This window comes from Oratosquilla oratoria, chromosome 22 (assembly GCF_046742065.1).
Source record: "Oratosquilla oratoria isolate Oo_2021 chromosome 22, ASM4674206v1, whole genome shotgun sequence".
Classification (NCBI taxonomy): domain Eukaryota; kingdom Metazoa; phylum Arthropoda; class Malacostraca; order Stomatopoda; family Squillidae; genus Oratosquilla; species Oratosquilla oratoria.
In genome coordinates, this window is record NC_134798.1 from 12,339,141 (window position 1) to 12,363,169 (window position 24,029).

At 38.2% G+C, this 24,029-nt stretch overlaps 2 protein-coding genes across 3 annotated transcripts in view; both read left to right on the top strand.

Annotated features, from left to right (window-relative positions):
* LOC143037275 (uncharacterized) overlaps positions 1-24,029 on the top strand; it is a 271,196-nt gene that overhangs the window by 147,751 nt on the left and 99,416 nt on the right. The window lies entirely within an intron of this gene.
* The window catches only part of LOC143037435 (uncharacterized), a 101,609-nt gene that overhangs the window by 76,110 nt on the left and 1,470 nt on the right, over positions 1-24,029 (top strand). For both annotated transcript variants that reach the window (XM_076205654.1, XM_076205653.1), the window contains exon 4: positions 18,156-18,317. In XM_076205654.1, coding sequence (XP_076061769.1) covers positions 18,156-18,317 — 162 coding nt within the window. The remainder of the gene's footprint in view (positions 1-18,155; positions 18,318-24,029) is intronic.

Here is a 24,029-nt window from a genome sequence, read left to right on the forward strand (position 1 = left end):
ATTAACTTTGAGTTTGTCTATACACCTTTTAATTTTTTCTTTTGTTATATTTACCATAGTAAGTTTACCCTAGACTTTTCACAGGTTTCAGTTTGGAATTCAACTTGAGGTGTTTCGTTTACGAATACCGAGCTAAAATAATTGTTTAAGATATTACACATTCCTTCATTTGAATATTCAAGTTGACCGTCAGCAGATAATAGTGGACCAATGTGATTCCGAACAACCTTTTTATCTCTAATGTAACTATAGAATTCTTTGGGATTCTCTTTGGATTTCTCAGCGATGTTCATTTCGTATTGTCGTTTTCTTTTTCTTATTGTCTTTTTTAAATCTCTCTGTATTGATACATAACTTTCATAGTCATTAGATACACCCGAGCACTTATATTTCTTATAAGCCTGTCTCTTTTTAGCAATACTTTTTTCAGTTTCTTTGTTGAGCCACTTTGGGCGAGTCTGATTTGGGGGACGTCTGCCCTTAAAAGGAATGTAAGTTTGAATCATCTTAGTGAGCGTATTTTGAAATATTTCCCACATCTGATCTACTGGTCTTTCGTTTAATTTTGCCTCCCAATCTGTAAGCTGAAGCTCCTGACGTAGTTCTATGAACTGAGCTTTACTGAAATCGGGTATTTTAGAAACACAAGTATCTATTCTAAAATTGTTTAGGAGTTTGAATCTAACTAGGTTGTGATCGCTATTTGCAACAGATTCACCGACTTCTACATCAGTTACCATGCTTTCGCGGCTAGTGATCAAAAGATCGAGTAAGTTTCCATATCTTGTGGGCTCTTTTACATGCTGAATTAAGTAATTGTCACCAAGAAAATCAAACAAGCGACTACCTATATGGCCATGTTCAAGGGTCATCCAATCAATGTCAGTAAAATTGAAATCACCCATTATCAATAAATCCCGGTCGCAGAAACTAGACAGTTCTTGAAATAACAGTTTGTCGTCTGCTAATGATAATGTCTTTGGCCTATATATTACACCTATATTAATTTTTTGTCCATTTGTTTGGGTTAACTCAACCCACAAACTATCATATGCATCCTGTTTCACTTTCTCTAAAACACAAGCATGAACATTGTTTTTAACGTACAATAGAACACCCCCACCTTTTGTGTGGTTTCTATCCTGATGAAAGTGTTTAAATCCCGCAATATTAAATTCAGCTTCGAACTCTGTACCATTTAACCATGTCTCAGTTATTCCTATCATATCGAGATTTTCGCTTTTGACATACGCCTGTATTTCTTGAAATTTGTTTCTAATACTACGAGCATTAAAGTACATGGTTTTAAGAAACTCGTGATTATTTCTTTTTGACACATTTTGAATTTCAATATCATGTCTTATATTATCATTTTGTTTTTCATTTATACCTTACTCTATATTATTATTTGGTCCTTCATTGACGTTCAATGCCTCATTAACATTTCTCCTATCAAAATTAACATTTCCCCCATCACGGACATCTGGTCGATCACGGTCATCCTATCTCTTTTGTACATTTTGTCCCCCTACATCACCGTGATTCACGCCGGCCTCCCGTCGTTCAGAGACATTATGTCCGGCATCCCTTTCTAAAGTTATATTTTGTCCTCCAGTGACATTATATCCTACCGTGATATTTTTTCCTCCATTATAATTACATCCCATCGTGATCTTTTGTCTTCCACTGTCATTACATCCTATCATGATATTTTGGCCTTCATTGACATTCTGTCCAGTATCCCTTCCTAAAGTTATATTTTGTCCTTCACTGACATTATATCCTACCGTGATATTTTCTCCTCCATTATTATTACATCCTATCGTGATATTTAGTTCTCCACTATCATTACTTCCCATCATGATCTTTTGTCCTCCACTGTCATTACATCCCATTGTGACATTTTGTCCTATGACATTACATCCTAATGTGACATTTCGTCCTCTAGCGACATTATATCCACTGTCATTACATCCTATCATGATATTTTGGCCTTCATGGACATTCTGTCCGGTATCCCTTCCTAAAATTATATTTTGTCCTTTACTGACATTATATCCTACCGTGATATTTTCTCCTCCATTATCATTACATCCTATCGTGATATTTTGTTCTTCACTATCATTACTTCCCATCGTGATCTTTTGTCCTCCACTGTCATTACATCCCATTGTGACATTTTGTCCTATGACATTACATCCTAATGTGACATTTCGTCCTCTAGCGACATTATATCCTAAAATTATATTTTGTCCTATACTGGCACATTGTTCTACATTAATGCTATATTCTACACTGTTTCCCCAAGTACGTTCTATTTCCCCTTCCCTTTGGGCTTCTACCCTAAAAAAGGAGCTAATTCATTACAAACTCCCACAATGAGGTTTGTAAGAACATCTTTGCCTCTGCGGGTAAGGTGGATCCCATCAGAAGCGTAAAGGTCATGGCGCCTAGAAAAGAGATACCAAGGATCAAGAAAGTGGTATCCCAATTGTGTACACAACTGCGATATCCTATCATTGATCCCTATGGCTCTACTGTTCCAACACGAACCTGCGTAGATCCTCGGGAGGATCCCACAGACTACGTGACGGCTCCCACGTTCCTTCATCTCCTGAAGGAGGACCTTGTAATTCCGAACAAGCTCCTCTGATCTCACCCTACCTACATCGTTACTTCCCGTATGAACAATCGTAACCGTGTTCTTCCGTCCTTGCTCCCTGATGGACCGGGTACAATCGACGATCCCACGGCCCGGTTGACATACAAGCTTGGAACGTCGCTTAGTCTTCCGCTGCAGGATGTCGTCATAGCCTCGCACCATGGAGTCCCCCACCACCAAGAACTCCTGGTTTTCAGCCACTTCATCCTCCAGTAGAGCAAAACGATTGGCTAGAGCCAGCGGTTGCTCCACAGGGCACATGTCCACCGAACGTGGGCTTGACAAACGGGACCCCACGGAGCGCCACTTGCTCATGGCAGTGACAGTAGGGGAAGAAGTGGAACGCTCTTTGGATTGTGGGGAGGGTTCACTCTTCTCACGGAGCGCACTCCTGAGAAGACGAATTTCCTCCTCACACATCCTGAGACGGACCTCTAGGTTCACGCAACCTTCACAAGCCATTTCGCTTCCCCTTTAGTAATAAAAACGGCAAAGAGAAAATGCAAATCAACAACAAAAAATCAAAGCGGTCTCTAATAAACTAAATACGCGAAGCTTACTCTGCTTACCTTATACTATTTCTCCTACCTTTGGAGTACGGTAACAGAAAACTGTTTTGAATTTAAACAGAACACTACACTTTATCTTATATCTGTAACTGTATAGCGCTATACGTATACAATCACAAAAACACAACACAACCACTTAACACTATTCGGAGATATAAATTTCACAGGTATTCGCTAGCTGGTGTCTGTGCAGAAAAACAAGGTCTCTAGCTGAGGTCACGAGTTTCTAATTTCTTAAGCAACTTCTTATGTGGTACTTTGTCAAAAGCTTTTTTTAGGTCTAGAAATGCACAATCAGCCCATCCATCTCTTTCTTGTATTATATCTATTAGCCTTGAATAGAAACATATTAAATTGGTGATGCATGATCGTCCTTGTCTGAATCCAAATTGCCTTGGATTAGCACGTTTTTTTCTAAATATTTTACCCATCTACTTTTGACAATTCTTTCACAAATTTTTGCTATTGTACTTGTTAGAGAGACTGGTCTATAGTTGGTAGGGTCTTCTTTATTTCCCCCTTTATATATAGGTACTATATTTGCTTTTTTCCAATCTTCTGGAACTTTTCCGTCTTTCAAGGAACTGTTTATTATGCTATGTATTTTGTCTGCCAGTTCATTCCTGCATTCTTTCAAAATCCAGTTTGCTATTTCATCTGGTCCATGCGATTTTCTGACATCAAGATTACTCAAGTGTTTAATTATTTCATTCTTTGTTACTTCTATTTGTTTCATAGGGGGGACTTTCTCTTTCCATTCAATCTCTTCAGGTTGTATGTTCTCCCTTGTAAACACTGATTTAAAATGCTTGTTCATAATTTCCGCCATTTCAATTTCCTCTGTGTATTCAACTCCTTGTCTTAATTTCTCCAAATCTTGTTTGTTTTTCAGTTTGTTGTTTACAAATCTGTAGAATAGTTTTGGTTGATCTTTACATTTTTCTATGACATCTTTTTCATATTTTCTCTTTTCCTCTCTGCACGCTTGTGTATATTTATTTCTATAACAAGTATATATTTTCCATTTTTCAGGTCTTGTCTTTCTTCCATTTGGCCCAAGTTTTATCTCTTTTGTCTTTTAACTCCTTACAACTTTTGTTGTACCAGCACTTTACATATTCTTTTTCTTGTTTTTGTCTTGGAACATACTTTTCCACTCCTTTTTTTTTTTTTTTATAAATTTTTGTCAAAATATTCCATTTCTCTTCCACTGTTGTTTCTTCTCTGTATATTCCTTCCCAGTTTTCTTTTTGAAAGAATTCTCTTATTTTATCAAAGTTTGTTTTTTCATACATCATTCTTCCTTTTCTATATTGTTCATTTCTTTTCATTAGTTCCAGTTCAATCAATATGTGGTCACTTTTACTTATTGGTGTTTTATATTCAATCTTTTCCACTATTCTAGGTTCAGATGTGATTATTAGGTCTAGTCTCGATGGTTCTTCATTTGTATACCTAGTGTTCTCCTGTACTGTGTCATTGTATGGTCAATAATCATCTCGAGTAGAACATTTCCCCATGAACCGTCTCCACCCTTTACGGTCATCTCTTCCCAGCAGACTTCTTTGCAATTGTAGTCGCCCATCATAACTATTCTTCCTCCATCTTCCATGATCTTATTTAATGTTATCCTTGTGTCTTCTAACATACTTTTATGTTCACTCTCTTCCCACGAGGCTGTTTTTGGAGGGACATAATTTATCACAAACTTTCTGCTCTTCTTTTCTCTGTCTTCCACTTCGATCATAATCATCTCTACTGTATTCTTTCCATATGTGACACACCTCACGTTTATATCCTTCTTAGGAACATAACTCCACCCCCTTGTTTTGTCTGTTTCTAATCCAATAATTATATGCATCATGTCCTACACTGTTGGGTGGTAGTGGACCTTTTAATTTCGTTTCTACAATTCCCATTATGTCTGGATCTTTTTCCTTCAGATAATCATTCAGCTCATTCAATCCTGTTATTAATCCATCTATATTTGTGTAAGACACTTTTAGTTTTCTGCCACTTCCATTGTATTCTCTGTTTCCCTTTTGTTTTTCTCTAGTATGTCGTATTTCCTTACTTTCATATTCACTACTCTCCAGTAGAATTTCTCTTTTTCTGACTGTTCTGTTCTCGTTTTTTCCTTAGCTTCATGTCTTTTCATTTTTTCCTCCTCTTTCCTCTTTATTCATTTCTGGATCTTTTTCCTTCAGATAATCATTCAGCTCATTCAATCCTGTTATTAATCCATCTATATTTGTGTAAGACACTTTTAGTTTTCTGCCACTTCCATTGTATTCTCTGTTTCCCTTTTGTTTTTCTCTAGTATGTCGTATTTCCTTACTTTCATATTCACTACTCTCCAATAGAATTTCTCTTTTTCTGACTCTGTTCTGTTCTCGTTTTTTTCCTTAGCTTCATGTCTTTTCATTTTTTCCTCCTCTCTTTCCTCTTTATTCATTTCTCTTTTTATCCATACCTTTTTATATTGTTCACTTGCTGCTAGCTTCCCTGTTTTTGCTAAGATGTTCTCTGCCGCTGTTTGTGACCTGAATTTAATCTTAATTGGTCTGGTCTTATCTGTATTATACTTTCTGAGGCTATACATCTCTTTTGTTTCATGATTTCAGGTTCATGTTCCTGAACTAATTCTAGTAAACTGCTTACTTTTTCTTTTTCCTCATTGATTCTTGTGGTTCTATTTAGGTTATATTTCTCTTCCATTCCTAATATAATTATACATTTTTTTTATCTGCTAAGTCTCTTACTATATTCTCCTTCTGTCTCATCACTTTAATAACTGAGTCTTCAGTTTGTTCTTTCATTTGCTTTTTAATTATGTCAGTAAATGCAACTCTACTGTTTTCTTGGATTTTTGTCCAACCCTGTGCTTCTTTTGCTATGGCCTCTTTATTGCCTTTATTATTCCTTTTTAATTCCTCATTCTCCTCTTTTACTTCTTTTAACTGTCTTTTTAATTCTATTTCATTAGTTAAGTTTTTGTTCACCTTCTCTAGTTCTTCCAATTTTTCAACTCTCTTGGCAATCTTGCTATGTTACCGAATCTATTCTCCCACTGTTCGGTCATTTTTTCCAGTTTTTCCTCTAGTCATGCTAATTGGGGGAGGTTGGTATCCTGCCCCCCCTCATTAAATCTCTGGAAATTATTATCTTCACCTTCCATTGTGCTGCTCTTATCTATATTCCTAATCTTTACATTTTTGTTAATCCCTTCTTCAAAATCCTTAGTCCTTCGTTTGTTTACAAGACGCCTGGCCTCCTGGACCAAGTCCTCCCCTTCCTCATTTCCTTCCATTTCCCTCAGTAATCCCTCCCCTTCTTTTTTTTTTTTATCACCGTCCCACTACACCATGAGCTTTCCCTTCCCTATAAATACAATAAGGTACTTCCTTGACGTTGAGATCCGTGTAGATTTAGCTTTTTCTTCGGAACTTTAATTCTCGCCGTCCATCCGACGAAAGTGTGTGTGTCCATGTATATATATATATATATATATACTGTATATATTTATACATATATATATATATATATATATATGTATATATATATATATATATACAGTCGAACCTCGAAAGCCCGGACTAATTGGGGTGAAGGGCGGTCTGGTCATGCCAAAAGTCCGGTAATCGAAAATGTCGTCATAACACCCGTAGACTTTCGTGGCGGTATACGTATAGGTAATGTATGATATGGCATAGAAACACAACAATAATACTCTAACACTGTAATAATAACAATACTGTAATAATAATACAGTCGAACCTCGAAAGCCCGGACTAATTGGGGGGAAGGGTGGTCCGGTCATGCCAAACGTCCGGTCATCGAAAATATCTCCCTAACAACCGTAGATTTTCATAGCGGTATACGTTTAGGTAATGTATGATATGGCATAGAAACGCATAAGAATAATACTCTAACATTGTGATAAGAATACTGTAATAATAATGCTATAATACCAAAAATTCTGTAATAATAACTAATACAGGCATGTAAATGTACTGTATATACAGTGTACTGTACTGTATTTTTTTTTATTACGTACACTGTAAATATCGGAAGGTATGCACGCGGGACAGTGGTGGCGGCCAGGGTTGCCGCGTTTTCTACCCTGCCGTGTAGAAGGGGAGTGTTGCCATACATTTTTCTCGGGCGTGTGCAGACTTTCATAGCAAGATATACTTGTCAAACTTTGACAAAATGGTGGTTCTAGTTTTTTTTATTCTTGAATGTATATAAGGCCCCCACGCCCTAACATATTCAGTAAGATATGATTTTTTTTTATTATTATTATCGCTAAAAGAAAGCTGAAACTTTAGCGTAGAATTTTTTCTACACGGTACAAACGTATCTTTTGGGGTATGATATTTGATAAGTACCGTATTTTTCGGACCATAAGGCGCTTCGTACCATAAGGCGCACCCGTAATTTGCTATTCCCCGTAATTTGCTATTCCCCGTCCTTACATAAGGCGCACCTGGTTTCGTCATCGGATAATCATGCATATGTGAGTGCTTTCAGAACTGAACATTTTCGTTGTTGAATGAGAAAAACCGGTTGGGATTTAGGAAAATTACAAAAATAAATGATACAATTTTTTATTTTGGTCAGTGAAATCAGACCACCTCCATGGACGGTCTGCCCTGCCAATACCCATAAGGGAAAAAAAAAAAAAAAAAAAAAAAAAAAACACGTTACGGGAATTATGGGGAATTAAACCAACATTAGCAGTTTTATTCCCGGAATTCTCTATTCACTTAAAAACACAGGATTACAAATGAAAGTAAATTTTTAGTTTCGACCATGGGCGCAATATAGTAATGGAAAATTAATTATTAGTTTTTTAAATCATAATATATCAACGTAATATGCAATTTTGTGAGCGGAAATAAAAAACAAAAAAGGTGCTTAAACAGATTTCGTAAGTAACGAAGTCGCGTCCGACGAATGGTACGCCATGTTTGTCATGATAGATGTCGACGTCGAAGAAATGAAAAGATGATAAATTCGTCTAACCTAACCTAACCTGTGTTTAATAAATCATTACCTGCAAATTAAATGTCATCCGGATCGTCCTCGTTGTCGTCGTCGTGAGAGACGTTGGCGGGCTTTTCAACCACTCTCTCACCTTGCGGGGTATACAAAGTTCTTGCAGCTTGAAGGAATGCATGTATCTCCTCTCCATAACATTCCTTCAAGAAAATTAACCTGGCGAGGTACTGTCGGAAGTACCGAGACAAGATGGCGTCCCGATCCTATGCTACCGACTTCGTTCATTAGCATATTTGCTTGTAGCAAGGCATTTTTTATTTTCATTTCCGCCCACAAAATTGCATATTACGTTGATACATTTTAATTTACAAAATTAATAATTATTTTTTTATTGCTATATTGCGCCCATGGTCGAAACTAAAAGAATACTCAAATGACTACAGTCTGAGTGGAGCGAGACTAGACCAATGCAAAATGGCTGTCTGTGTTGTGGACGCTATCATGTCATAGTCATGATAGCGTGAATGAATGCGGTGGCATGGACTCGAAAACTGTCGAAGTTTTCGCAATTATCTTGTCAAGATACATGCATCTTGGTTATAACTTGGTTGTAACTTTTGCTAGGACTATGCACTGTTGCCGTCGGCAGGCTAGCTACGAAACGTGTCAAAATAGTACGTCACTGTCCGAGGCATTTTTTTTTTTGCACTGAAGCCACACATAAGGCGCACCTCACGATAAGGCGCACCACCCAATTTTGACCTCAGCTCTCAGTCCACTCGTGACCTCAGCTTCTCAGTCCGCTCGTGACCTCAGCTTCTCAGTCCGCTCGTGACCTCAGCTTCTCAGTCCGCTCGTGACCTCAGCTTCTCAGTCCGCTCGTGACCTCAGCTTCTCAGTCCGCTCGTGACCTCAGCTTCTCAGTCCGCTCGTGACCTCAGCTTCTCAGTCCGCTCGTGACCTCAGCTTCTCAGTCCGCTCGTGACCTCAGCTCTCAGTCCGCTCGTGACCTCAGCTCAGTCCGCTCGTGACCTCAGCTCAGTCCGCTCGTGACCTCTGCTCAGTCCGCTCGTGACCTCAGCTAGAGACCTCGTTTTTCTGCAGACACCAGCTGGCGAATACCTGTGAAATTTATATCTCAGAATAGTGTTAAGTGATTGTGCTGTGTTTTTGTGATTGTATACGTTACAGATATAAGATAAAGTGCAGTGTTCTATTTAAATTCAAAACAGTTTTCTGTTACCGTACTCCAAAGGTAGGAGAAATAGTATAAGGTAAGCAGAGTAAGCTTCGCGTATTTAGTTTATTAGAGACCGCTTTGATTTTTTGTTGTTGATTTGTATTTTCTCTGCCGTTTTTATTTCTAAAGGGGGAGCGAAATGGCTTGTGAAGATTGCATGAACCTAGAGGTCCGTCTCAGGATGTGTGAGGAGGAAATTCGTCTTCTCAGGAGTGCGCTCCGTGAGAAGAGTGAACCCTCCCCATAACCCAAAGAGCGTTCCACTTCTTCCCCTACTGTCACTGCCATGAGCGAGTGGCGCTCCGTGGGGTCCCGTTTGTCGAGCCCGCGTTCGGTAGACGTGTGCCCTGTGAAGCAACCGCTGGCTCTAGCCAATCGTTTTGCTCTACTGGAGGATGAAATGGCTGAAAACCAGGAGTTCTTGGTGGTGGGGGACTCCATGGTGCGAGGCTATGACGACATCCTGCAGCGGAAGACTAAGCGACGTTCCAAGCTTGTATGTCAACCGGGCCGTGGGATCGTCGATTGTACCCGGTCCATCAGGGAGCAAGGACGGAAGAACACGGTTACGATTGTTCATACGGGAAGTAACGATGTAGGTAGGGTGAGATCAGAGGAGCTTGTTCGGAATTACAAGGTCCTCCTTCAGGAGATGAAGGAACGTGGGAGCCGTCACGTAGTCTGTGGGATCCTCCCGAGGATCTACGCAGGTTCGTGTTGGAACAGTAGAGCCATAGGGATCAATGATAGGATATCGCAGTTGTGCACGCAATTGGGATACCACATTCTTGATCCTTGGTGTCTCTTTTCTAGGCGCCATGACCTTTACGCTTCTGATGGGATCCACCTTACCCGCAGAGGCAAAGATGTTCTTACAAACCTCATTGTGGGAGTTTGTAATGAATTAGCTCCTTTTTTAGGGTAGAAGCCCAAAGGGAAGGGGAAATAGAATGTACTTGGGAAAACAGTGTAGAGTATAGCATTAATGTAGAACAATGTGCCAGTACAGGACAAAATATAATTTTAGGATATAATGTCGCTAGAGGACGAAATGTCACTTTAGGATGTAATGTCATAGGAAAAAATGTCGCAATGGGATGTAATGACAGTGGAGGACAAAAGATCATGATGGGAAGTAATGATAGTGGAGAACAAAATATCACGATAGGATGTAATGATAATGGAGGAGAAAATATCACGGTAGGATATAATGTCAGTGAAGGACAAAATATAATTTTAGGAAGGGATACCGGACAGAATGTCAATGAAGGCCAAAATATCATGATGGGATGTAATGTCGCTAGAGGACGAAATGTCACATTAGGATGTAATGTCATAGGACAAAATGTCGCAATGGGATATAATGACAGTGGAGGCCAAAAGATCACGATGGGAAGTAATGATAGTGGAGAACAAAATATCACAATAGGATGTAATGATAATGGAGGAGAAAATATCACAGTAGGATATAATGTCAGTGATAGTGAACAAAATATCACGATAGGATGTAATGATAATGGAGGAGAAAATATCACGGTAGGATATAATGTCACTGAAGGACAAAATATGATTTTAGGAAGGGATACCGGACAGAATGTCAATGAAGGCCAAAATATCATGATAGGATGTAATGTCGCTAGAGGACGAAATGTTACATTAGGATGTAGTGTCATAGGACAAAATGTTGCAATGGGATGTAATGACAGTGGAAGACAAAAGATCACGATGGGAAGTAATGATAGTGGAGAACAAAATATCACGATAGGATGTAATGATAATGGAGGAGAAAATATCACGGTAGGATATAATGTCAGTGAAGGACAAAATATAATTTTAGGAAGGGATACCGAACAGAATGTCAATGAAGGCCAAAATATCAAGATAGGATGTAATGACAGTGGAAGACAAAAGATCATGATGGGATGTAATTATAGTGGAGGAAAAAATATCACGGTAGGATATAATGTCACTGGAGGACAAAATATAATTTCAGAAAGGGATGCCGGACATAATGTCACTGAACGACGGGAGGCCGGCGTGAATCACGGTGATGTAGGGGGACAAAATGTACAAAAGAGATAGGATGACCGTGATCGACCAGATGTCCGTGATGGGGGAAATGTTAATTTTGATAGGAGAAATGTTAAGGAGGCATTGAATGTCAATGAAGGACCAAATAATAATATAGAGTAAGGTATAAATAAAAAACAAAATTATAATATAAGACATGATATTGAAACTCAAAATGTGTCAAAAAGAAATAATCACGAGTTTCTTAAAACCATGTACTTTAATGCTCGTATTATTAGGAACAAATTTCAAGAAATACAGGCGTATGTCAAAAGCGAAAATCTCGATATGATAGGAATAACTGAGACATGGTTAAATGGTACAAAGTTCGAAGCTGAATTTAATATTGCGGGATTTAAACACTTTCATCAGGATAGAAACCACACGAAAGGTGGGGGTGTTCTATTGTACGTTAAAAACAATGTTCATGCTTGTGTTTTAGAGAAAGTGAAACAGGATGCATATGATAGTTTGTGGGTTGAGTTAACCCAAACAAATGGACAAAAAATGAATATAGGTGTAATATATAGGCCAAAGACATTATCATTAGCAGACGACAAACTGTTATTTCAAGAACTGTCTAGTTTCTGCAACCGGGATTTATTGATAATGGGTGATTTCAATTTTACTGACATGGATTGGATAACCCTTGAACATGGCCATATAGGTAGTCGCTTGATTGATTTTCTTGGTGACAATTACTTAATTCAGCATGTAAAAGAGCCCACAAGATATGGAAACTTACTCGATCTTTTGATCACTAGCCGCGAAAGCATGGTAACTGATGTAGAAGTCGGTGAATCTGTTGCAAATAGCGATCACAACCTAGTTAGATTCAAACTCCTAAACAATTTTAGAATAGATACTTGTGTTTCTAAAATACCCGATTTCAGTAAAGCTCAGTTCATAGGACTACGTCAGGAGCTTCAGCTTACAGATTGGGAGGTAAAATTAAACGAAAGACCTGTAGATCAGATGTGGGAAATATTTCAAAATACGCTCACTAAGATGATTCAAACTTGCATTCCTTTTAAGGACAGACGTCCCCCAAATCAGGCTCGCCCAAAGTGGCTTGACAAAGAAACTGAAAAAAGTATTGCTAAAAAGAGACAGGCTTATAAGAAATATAAGTGCTCGGGTGCATCTAATGACTATGAAAGTTACGTATCAATACAGAGAGATTTAAAAAAGACAATAAGAAAAAGAAAACGACAATACGAAATGAACATCGCTGATAAATCCAAAGAGAATCCCAAAGAATTCTATAGTTACATTAGAGATAAAAAGGTTGTTAGGAATCACATTGGTCCACTATTGTCTGCTGATGGTCAACTTGAATATACAAATGAAGGAATGTGTAATATCTTAAACAATTATTTTAGCTTGGTATTCGTAAACGAAACACCTCAAAGTGAATTCCAAACTGAAACCTGTGAAAAGTCTTGGGTAAACTTACTACAGTAAATATAACAAAAGAAAAAATTAAAAGGTGTATAGACAAACTCAAAGTTGATAAAACACCAGGGCCTGACGGTTGGCATCCAAGAATCTTAAAGGAAATGAAAAATGAGATTGTTGTTCCATTAGAAATGATTTTCAAGAAATCCATCATATCCGGAGATGTCCCAAGAGAATGGAAGCTAGCTAACGTTACTCCCATATTAAAAAAAGGTGACAAAAAGAAACCAAATAACTATAGGCCTATAAGTTTGACTTCAATCGTAGGAAAAATAATGGAAACTATCATCAGAGATGCTATCGAACATCATTTAGAAAGTAACCGTTTGATAAATGATAGCCAGCATGGTTTCAGATGGAAACGTTCTTGCGTGACTAACTTACTCGAATTCTACAACACAGTTATCTTGAATTATGACAAAAGAAACAAAATAGGTTTAATATATCTAGACTTTGCAAAAGCTTTTGATACCATCGCACACGAAAGACTACTTACTGAATTAGCTTTGCACGGAATAAGTGGTAGCCTATTAGGTTGGACTAGTAATTGGTTGAATGGTCGAAAACAGAGAGTTGTTTTAAGGGACTGTAGGGCGCGAAAACACAAAAAAATTCTGGAAAATCAACGAATTTTAGGTAAACATTTCAAAAGATTCTCTATGATGGTGGTAACACTTTAGCCAAATATTACAGCTCAATTCCGTTTCTTTTCTTATATATAAAATAAAATAGATAAATTTTTGGCAACCTCTGGCAACCCCATTGCATGAAAAAACATTCTGTATATTGAAATAAAGTCAAAATTTTGATACCCAGTTCTGTTTTGTTTACTATGATTAATATATATGGAGATATCTGGCAACTTGCCCAACACTAATTGTCAATCACCACAAGGATCTCAGTATCTCTTCAAAGCTAAAGGAGAAAGGATGTCGCCCTGTCGCGTATCTGTTAGCCTACCAGTCATGCATGCGATCGTATTATCTTTTTTTCTACCAACAGGTATTCAAAAGATTCTCTATGATGGCTGTAACACTTCGACCAAATATTACAGCTCAATTCCGTTTCTGTTCTTATATATAAAATGAAATAGATGAATTATTGGCGACATCTGGCAACCCCATTGCATGAAAAAACATTCTGTATATTGAAATTAAGTCAAATTTTCGATAGCCAGTTCAGTTTTGTTTAAAGTTTTAAGCGGAAACGTAAAAAAATAGACAATGTCACGAGTGAGTACGCGGCCGGAGAATTTTAAATGCCGGTGCGCTCCTTTAAACTTTAAATGCCTCTCCTGAAAAGTTTGTTTTTTATATTTAAATAGCCATATCTCTGTTTCTTTTTGTCCGATTTCATTCATTCTTTCGAATTTGTAAAGAGAAAGAGTAATTCTTTAATTTGATCAGAAAAAACAAAGGAAACTGTAACTTAATTTTTTTGTTTAATTTATCATAGCAGATTTTCACTGAAGTTTCTACTATTCAAAATAAAAAAAATTATAAAAAAAAATTAAAGAGAGTAGGAAAAAATCTAACTTGATGAAGTTGTTTCCAAGACTCTAATCTTTCATTTCCTACATAGTAGGCTGATTACCTATGCCTGTGGATACTTCAATGATTACAGATACTATCATAAAAAAAAAAGAAATTAATTAACTACATGTAATATATACATGTTATTAAAACAATTTAGTATGCAATAATACTCTTTCCGATAGAGTAAGTATACATAAGTTCACCAAAGAAATTGAACAACTTTTATGACACGTTCACCTATAAGCACTTCCCACAGTCCCTTAAATGGAAAAACTTCTGGATGGAAAAGTGTTGCAAGTAGAGTTCCTCAGGGTTCCGTTCTTGGGCCACTTCTATTCATAGTATATATAAATGATATAGACCATGGACTAAAATCTACTCTTTCCAAATTTGCTGATGATACAAAACTGCGGAGTGGCAAATGATCACTCAAACCAATTAGATATCCAAGAAGATTTAGATGAATTACAGCAATGATCTGAAAAGTGGCTAATGAAATTTAACACAAGTAAATGCAAGGTAATGCACATAGGTAAAAATAACAGTAAGTACAATAACAAGTTATTTGGAAATTCATTAACAAAAGTGGATAGTGAAAAAGATCTCGGCGAATGATCAGTAACGACCTCAAGTCATCCAAGCAGTGTATTTCAGCCTCTTGAGAAAGCAAATAAGATTCTGGGACTGATTGCGCGATCTTTTGATTTCAAAAGTCCATCACTCATTAACAAGCTATATAAATCGTTAGTTCGTCCACATTTGGAATATGCTGTTTCCGTATGGTCACCGAATCTCATTAAAGACATTGACAGACTGGAAAAAGTACAACGGCGAGCCACAAAACTGATTCCAAATATCAAAAATAAATCATACAAACATCGACTAAAACACATGAATCTGTTTTCCCTAAAAAAGCGTAGACTCAGAGGTGACTTGATACAGGTCTTTAAGATTTTAAAGGGAATTGAAAACATCAAAAGTGACCAAATTTTCACATTGAATGAGAATCATACAAGAAACTATGGTCTCAAACTGTCTGGAAATAGATTCAATTTGGAAGTAGGTAGAAACAACTTTGCCAGCCATGTAGTTAATGAATGGAATAAACTTCCTGCACAGGTAGTGCAATGTAGTTCAGTTCGAAGCTTTAAGAATCATTTAGATAAATACCTAAGTAAGATGCTGTAATGATTATAATTTATCTTATATTATTTGTTTTTGTTTTGTTATCATTTGTCTGATTTTCATTTATTATTAGTTATATGTCAATTTATTATTATTTACTGTTTACCTGTTTATTATTTAACTATATGCATTTATTTATGTATTTTATTTGTTATTTAAATTATTATAGTTTTTATTTATTATTTTATTATTATGATTTTTTTTGCATCCGACTTAGATATGGATCAAAATGTCTCCTGTCGGCATGCTCCGCCTTTGTAATCCTTTGTAATTTTGCCCGCGCCTTATAGTCCGAAAAATACGATAACACAATTACCAATAAGTCATATTTTAATGTACAATTTATTATTTGATAACTAGTTCTATGATTTTTAAACAAAAGTTTGAGTTTTTGAACATTTTTAACAGCCTGCTGATATGTAGAAAAAATTTCCTCATGTCCTTGTGCAGTTGCCACATGCCGCTATTTTACGTTTTAGTACAAAATTCTACGAAACGGCAGCCCTGGTGGCGGCTTGACTGGGCCAGGTTTGAGTACACGTGTACGGCCGTCGCTGCCACCTACTGGACAAATAGGGAACTTTGCTTGAAAAGTCCGCCCTTTGTTCATTTCGACCGGTCATAAGAGGGTCCAGGCATTCGGGGTCCGGGCTTTCGAGGTTCGACTGTACTATAATACTAATAATTCTGTAATAATAACTGTAATACAGGCATGTAAATGTACTGTACTGTATTTTTTATTACGTACACTGTAAATATTGGAAGGTATGCATGCGGGACAGTGGTGGCGGCCAGGGTTGCCGCGTTTTCTACACTGCCGTGTAGAATGGGAGTGTTGCCATACCGGGGCATACAATTTTCTCGGGAATGTGCAGACTTTCATAGCAAGATATGCTTGTCAATCTTGGACAAAATGTTGGTTCTAATTTTTTTTTATCCTTGAATGTATATAAGGCCCCCACGCCCTAACATATTCAGTAAGATATAAAAATTATTTTTTTTTATATTGCTAAAAATAAAGCTGAAACTTTAGCGTATAATTTTTTTCTACACCGTAAAAACGTATCTTTTGGGGGTATATTTTATAAGTAACACAATTACCAATAAAAGTCATATTTTGATGTACTATTTATTATTTGATTACTAGTTCAATGATTATTAAACAAAAGTTTGAGTTTTTGAATGTTTTTAACAGCCAGCTGATATGTAGAAAAAAAAATCTTCATGTCCTTGTGCAATTGCTACATGCCGCTATTTTACTACGTTTTGGTACAAAATTCTACGAAACGGCAGCCCTGGTGGCGGCTTGACTGGGCCGGGTTTGAGTACACGTGTATGGCCATCGCTGCCACCTACCGGACAAATAGGGAACTTTGCTTGAAAAGTCCGCCCTTTGTTCATTTCGACCGGTCATACGAGGGTCCGGGCATTCGGGGTCCGGGCTTTCGAGGTTCGACTGTATATATATATACAGACGCTCCTCAACTTACGTTTTAGTTGCGTTCCGAACAGCCGAACGTAAGTTGAAAATGAACGTAAGTTGTTACTGTACTATACATCCGTAAATTCTATTACCGTATCTTATAAAACACCCCTAAATAATTAATTATACACATAACTTTGTAAAATACAGTAAACTTCCACTTATCCGAACTCCAAGGGGGATTAGAAATGTCCGATTAACCGAAATGTTCGGTTAATCCTACTTTGTATGTTTCATTCCCGTAGAGTTTTATGCGGTAATGTCGTATGCAATATTCGTACCTGTAAACTTAACATACACATGGAAATGCTTATAATAGTTCATAATCATATTCTATAGAGTATAAACAGCCGATTAGGTGTAAACATGGAGTGTGCTGCCACCGTGTGAGCACTTAGTGAAGCTTGCAGGTGGCGGAAGAGGCGGCGGGGTGTTTGAATGTTCGGTTGAAATCCAAATACATTCGGTTGAAGCGATGGCTACCGTATTGAGAAAATATTCGGTTAATGCGATTATTCGGTTAAAACGCGTTCGGATAAGCGCGAGTTTACTGTAACATTAATTTCAAATAAATTAAATTCAAGCAACATAAATTGAGATGGTGGTGGAGGAGGAGGCAAGGCATGTTCAGTCTGTCGTTTGTATCATGTAAACAATGGACGCAGCGTCATGCATAAGTATCGTTTGAACTACGGAGAGCGCGCTAAACTAAAAAATTCACTCAAAAAAAAAAAATACCATTTTTTTTACAGTCAGTTCAAATGTAAAATCGAAAAAACGTAAAACGAATGAACGTAAGTAGAGGAGCGTCTGTATATATATATATATATATATATATATATTTATATATATATTTATTATCTTACAGGTAAGGGGTTGGTTATTTTCTATAATACAGGAACTGTTGGTATTTGTTTTTAACATATCAAGCAAGTCTATGATTTTTCAGGACAAACCAATAGTGAGAGAATCTTGGATGACAGAACTTCCGCAGAACAGAGCAAATTTTATTGGCTTAGGACCAAGACAGTTTATGCGCCGAGCACCACAGGAAAAAGGAGATACGTCTGTGTGGACTGACACACCAGCTGACAGGGAAAAAAAGCGACAAGTAAGGATCCAGAGATGTAATTTTAACCCATAACCCATTGAGGTTCTTTAGTTATGACATTGAGAAATTTCAGTAATATTCCTGAAATGTGAATGTCCCCATGTAATAGGATTTATGCAGGGATGTTTGCATGTAATACTCCAAGTTTTCAGATATTAGGTTCACTAAGGCATTTTATTTTAGCACCATTTTATTTAGTTTTATTCTGTTCTTGGGACCCAAAATTCTCTCAGCACACTTTTTCACTGTAATCATGTTGTGTACATGAATAAAAAAAAATATCAAGTGGGTGTGTCCAAGTGGCTTTTTTGTAAATTATTATCTGTACATCTCACGATGTACCAGGAAAGTTGGTATATATGTTCACTTGGTAAGTATAAAACAGTCAATTAATCTGTAATTTTAGCTCTCTTTTCCAAGACCCACCAGGATAGTACATAATCACCCAGAGATGCTTTGTATTATTGTCTGTATTGTATGTGTTGGGTAAGATGACATGTATCTTTTGTGTAGTTCCTGTATCTAGGGCATATGGTGTCAGTCACCAGGATGGTGTTTGAATTAAGGGAGAATTCAGGTATACTATTTGAAATTAACCAATCTCTACGTTACCACTCCAGTGTGAAATTGTTCTATTCTGAAGGAATATGGTATTAGTTGCAATACACTTAAATCATGTTTGGAAATGGGAAGGATTACTGCATATTCTTAGTGCTGGGTGGTCATTTGAATGTAATTGGGCCAGTGTAACTTGATTGTCAGGGGAATGTTTTTCTTTTTCAGCTTTGTATCTTAGAGTACATGATTTAATCTGGAATGGATTGGTTGTCAAAATTGTGTATAGTTATTTTTGTGTGCACTTCAGTAAGTGGTATGAGAAATAAGTGTCTGGGAGTGAATGCAAATAGAAGGTTGTATGAGAGAGTTATTATGGCCATGGCACTGTATGGATCAGAGATGTGGAATTTAAAGGAAACAGAAAAGAAAACTTTAAATGTGTTAGAGATAAAAGTGTTGAAGTATGGTAAGATGAATAGAGAGAAATATTGAAGTAAGGCAGAAAGCTGGCAGTTTTGGGTTGATTAAATAGTACTGGGATGGTTTGGGCACATGGAAAGAATTAGTGAAAAAATATAGCAAGATTTTTTGTGGAATGCAAAGATGGTTGGAATAATTTTGAGGGGGAGGAGGTAGGTGTGAGTGGAAAGTGGTTGTGAAAGTTTGGTAGCAGCAAGAATCATAACAGAAATAGCAACTTCCCCCAACCAATAAGGACTTGAGGAAAGCCACTCCAGCTCACATTACACAAATGTTAAAAAGGTTTTAAGGGGGGGGGAGACACATACACACAAACTGGAATGAAGGATAAGAAGCGAGGTCCTCCCCTATGGGGGAAATAATAGCAACACAAGCTGAAATAATGGTCTAAATAACAAGCCTTGATGTCGGGAAATCACACGGCCCAGATGGAATTGCAAACTGAATTCTAAAGGAGTGTAAAGTAGAATTGGTTGGCAAAATATATAATAAGTTGTTCACTAAAAGAAGGAAAAATACCAGAAGACTGGAAAAAGGAAAACATCATACCAATATATAAGGGAAACAACAAGGAAAACGTAACAAATTACAGACCTGTTTCCCTTACAAGCACTGTAGCCAAAACTTGTGAAAAAGTTATCAAAAATAGATGGACAAAACATCCGGAGGAAAAAAATATACTAAACCCGAGACAAGATTCAGACAAGGGAGATCATGTGCCATAAATCTGATCTGTTTTTACTCCAAGACTGTTAGATATAATACAGGAAAGGGACAGATGGGCTGATTGTGCTTTCCTACATACATACATATACCAAGGCTTTTTCCCCCTTACAAGGGAGGTAGCCAAAAAAAGAAAAGGCATAAAATCACTCCCACCCATTCCATCCCTGAATACACTTCACACCTCTCCACCCTCCCTCTTATCTTAGCACCTCCTGGATGACGGGTCATCCCTGCACCTTGTCCACTGCCCTGGGTCAGAAGCAGTGTCGCCAGACACAGCACATCCACAGCAAAGCCGCTTCATTAAATCGGCGACCCCCCCTCTCCGTCTCCCCATGCATAAAAGGAAAAGACGGGGAGAAATCCCTTCAGGCTGCGTCAAATTTTGCTCACACATACTACCTCACCCCCCATCCCCCCGCCCATTCCACCTCATGCATCACATCATCATCCATATACAACCATTCTCCATTCACCCATCTTCTGTCCTCTCCCGTCCTTCCTCAACAGACATTCCCCTCTTCCCCTTCACCCCATCCATCCACCTCATCCTAGGAGGTCCCCTCATGTTCACTCCCTCCACATCTGCCTTCCATACCTCTTTTACCAGTCTTTCTTCACTCATTCTTTCCATGTGTCCAAACCATCCTAATACTCTTTCATCAACCCTATCTCCCAACTCCCTTTCCACCCCCGTTCTTCTCCTCACCTCCTCATTTCTCACTCTATCCAGCCTGGTAACCCCCATCATACTTCTCAGACACCTCATCTCAAACACATTCAAACTCCTTCTCTCTTCCTCTCTTATGTTCCATGTCTCCTAGATCTACAAAAAGCTACGAGAGTAGTAGAGCTTGTGTTAGGATTAGAAATGGAGAGAGTGAATGGTTTGAGGTAAAGGTGGGACTTCGTCAGGGATGTGGTATGTCGCCCTGGCTGTTCAATTTATACATGGATGGGGTGGTGTGAGAGGTGACTGCAAGGGTAGTGGGTCAGGGGTTGGAGATGGTTAAAGAAAATGGAGAAAAGCCAGTTGTTGTTTGCTGATGACACTGCACTTGTACAGGATCAGAGGAGGGATTGAGGAAGTTAATGACAGTTTGAGAAGGTGTGTGAAAGAAGGAAGCTGAAGATAAATGTGGGCAAAAGTAAGGTGATAAGATGTACAAGGGGAGAGAGTGACAGCAGGCTGGAAGTTAGCATTAAGGGTGAGAGGCTGGAGGAAGTAGATAGTGTTAGATATTTGGGAGCAAATGTAGCAGGAAAGGGAGGAGTACGGATGGAGGTGGAATGTAGATCGAGAGAAGCGAGTAAATGCCTTGGTGGATTAAAAAGTGTAATGAGAAATAGACATCTGGGAATGGATGCTAAGAGGAGGTTATATGACGAAGTAATTGTGCCAACAGCACTGTACGGGGCAGAAACATGGAACATTAGAGAGGAAGAGAGAAGGAGTTTGAATGTGTTTGAGATGAAATGTCTGTGAAGTATGAAAGGGGTTACTAGGCTAGAGTGAGAAATGAGGAGGTAAGGAGGAGAACAGTGGTGGAAAGGGAGCTGGGAGATAGGGTTGATGAAAGAGTATTAGGATGGTTTGGACACATGGAAAGAATGAGTGAAGAAAGATTAGTAAAAGAGGTGTGGAAGGCAGAGGTGGAAGGAGTGAACATGAGGGGATGTCCTAGGATGAGATGGATGGATGGGATAAAAGACGCATTGGGAAAGAGAGGAACGTCTGTTGAGGAAGGACGGGAGAGGACAGAAGATAGGGGTGAATGGAGAATGGTTGTGTATGGATGATGCTGTGATGCATGAGGGGGAGTGGGTGGGGAATGGGGGGGTGAGGAAGTATGTATGAGAAAAAATTTGACACAGCCCGAAGGGATTTCTCCCCATCTCCTTTTCTGCATGAGGGAACAGAGAGGGGGAGTCACCGAATTTATGAAGCAGCCTTGCTGTGGATGTGCTGTGTCTTGTGACACTGCTTCTGACCCAGGGCAGTGGACAGGATGCAGGGATGACCCGTCATCCAGGAGGTGCCAAGATAGGAGGGTGGAGGGGAGTGGAATATATGAGAAATGAAATGGGTGGGAGTGATTTCTATGCCTTTTTCTTTTTGGCTACCACCCATGTAAGGGAGAAAAAGCCTTTGGTATATGTATGTATGTATGACTTTCCTTGCCCCTTTTAGAGTAATAATCTGGGCAACAGTTTCTGATGATAACTTAGGCAGTTGTCAGTTACCTGAAGACCACAAGTCTTCTGCAAGAGAGACCAAGGGCTACAGATTGATTGAACTATTTCACCTTGTCCATAGGTTACAAACATGACAATTGCATGAAAAAAACCTAAGGGAAATAATGTCTGAGTTAGGATCAAGCACTTGCATAATCTGTCATTACCACAACCAAGCAAGCACTGAGCATCAGTTAGTTGCTAGCAGTGAGAAGCAGAGTAAGGATAGTCAAACTCTTAAATTGTATTTTTGCCATTTATTGAGACTATCAAGAAGGCAAAGAAAAAAAACTATTTAGAATTTATACTATATGATCGCAAACCACCTTCCTGTTAGCTAGTGACATATAAAACAGACCCATACCAAGTTATATATCATAGACAACATTCCAGAGACTGATGAGATGCACAGGTAGAAGGATTGAAAGACTGTTGCTTGCTATCAAAGGGGTGCAAGTTTTACATACATACATACATATACCAAAGGCTTTTTCCCTCATACAAGGGAGGTAGCCAAAAAAACAAAGGCATAAAATCCATCCGTAGATACTCCACTCCCATTCACTCCCCTCCCTCCCTCCCTCTTATCTTGATTCCTCCCGGATGACAGGTCATCCCTGCATCTTGCCCACTCCCCTAGGTCACAAGACACAGTACATCCACAGCAAGGCTGATTCATTAAATTGACAACCCCCCTCTCCATCCCCTCATGCAGAAATGGAGAAGACAGGGAGAAATCCTTTTGGGCTGTGTCAATTTATTTTTCACGTATACTCCCTCACTCCCCATCCTCCACCCACTCCCCCCTCATGCATCACAGCATCATTCATACAAAACCATTCTCCATTCACCCCTATCTTCTGTCCTCTCCTGTCCTTCCTCAACAGACATTCTCCTCTTTCCCAATGTCCCTTTTACCGCATCCATCCTTCTCATCCTAGGTCACCTCATGTTCTCTACTTCCACCTCTGGCTTCCACACCTCTTTTACTAATCTTTCTTCACTTATTCTTTCCATGTGTCCAAACCATTGTAATACTCTTTCATCAACCCTATCTCTCAACTCCCTTTCCTCTCCTGTTCTCATTCTCACCTTGTTTCTCACTCTATCCAGCCTATTAACCCCTATCATACTTCTCATGCACCTCATCTCAAACACATAGACCTGAAAAAAAAATAGTTTCCCACATAGAGTGATTGATGTCTGGAACAAACTAAATGGAGAAACAGTGAATGCCAGAACTATACACAATTTTAAGAATAAACTGGATGTGGAGAGATACAAAAATGGGTCACTACGAGCATAGCTCTCGTCCCGTAAAATACAACTAGGTAAATACATTAAAACTTCTCCCCCTCATATATTCCGTTTCTTCCCCATACAGTTCTGTCGGCACAATCACTCCTTCATACAATTTCCTCTTAGCAATAATTTCCAAATTTAAGCGACAAATATTAATCATAGTAAAAGTTGATCAATTACTGAATTATCCTTCATGGGTGTTGCTTGCTACCACAGGGATGAAAGTTCTAATTTAAAGAAACATTAAGCAACAAATATTAATCATAGTAAAAGTTGATCAATTACTGAATTATCCTTCCTGGGTGTTAGCCTGTAGTAAATTTTTAACAAAGTTATAATAATATTGGATCATCATGTCCCCTAAGACAATTTAAGCTTTGCAATAACACTTATAAGAATTTTTTGAATCGT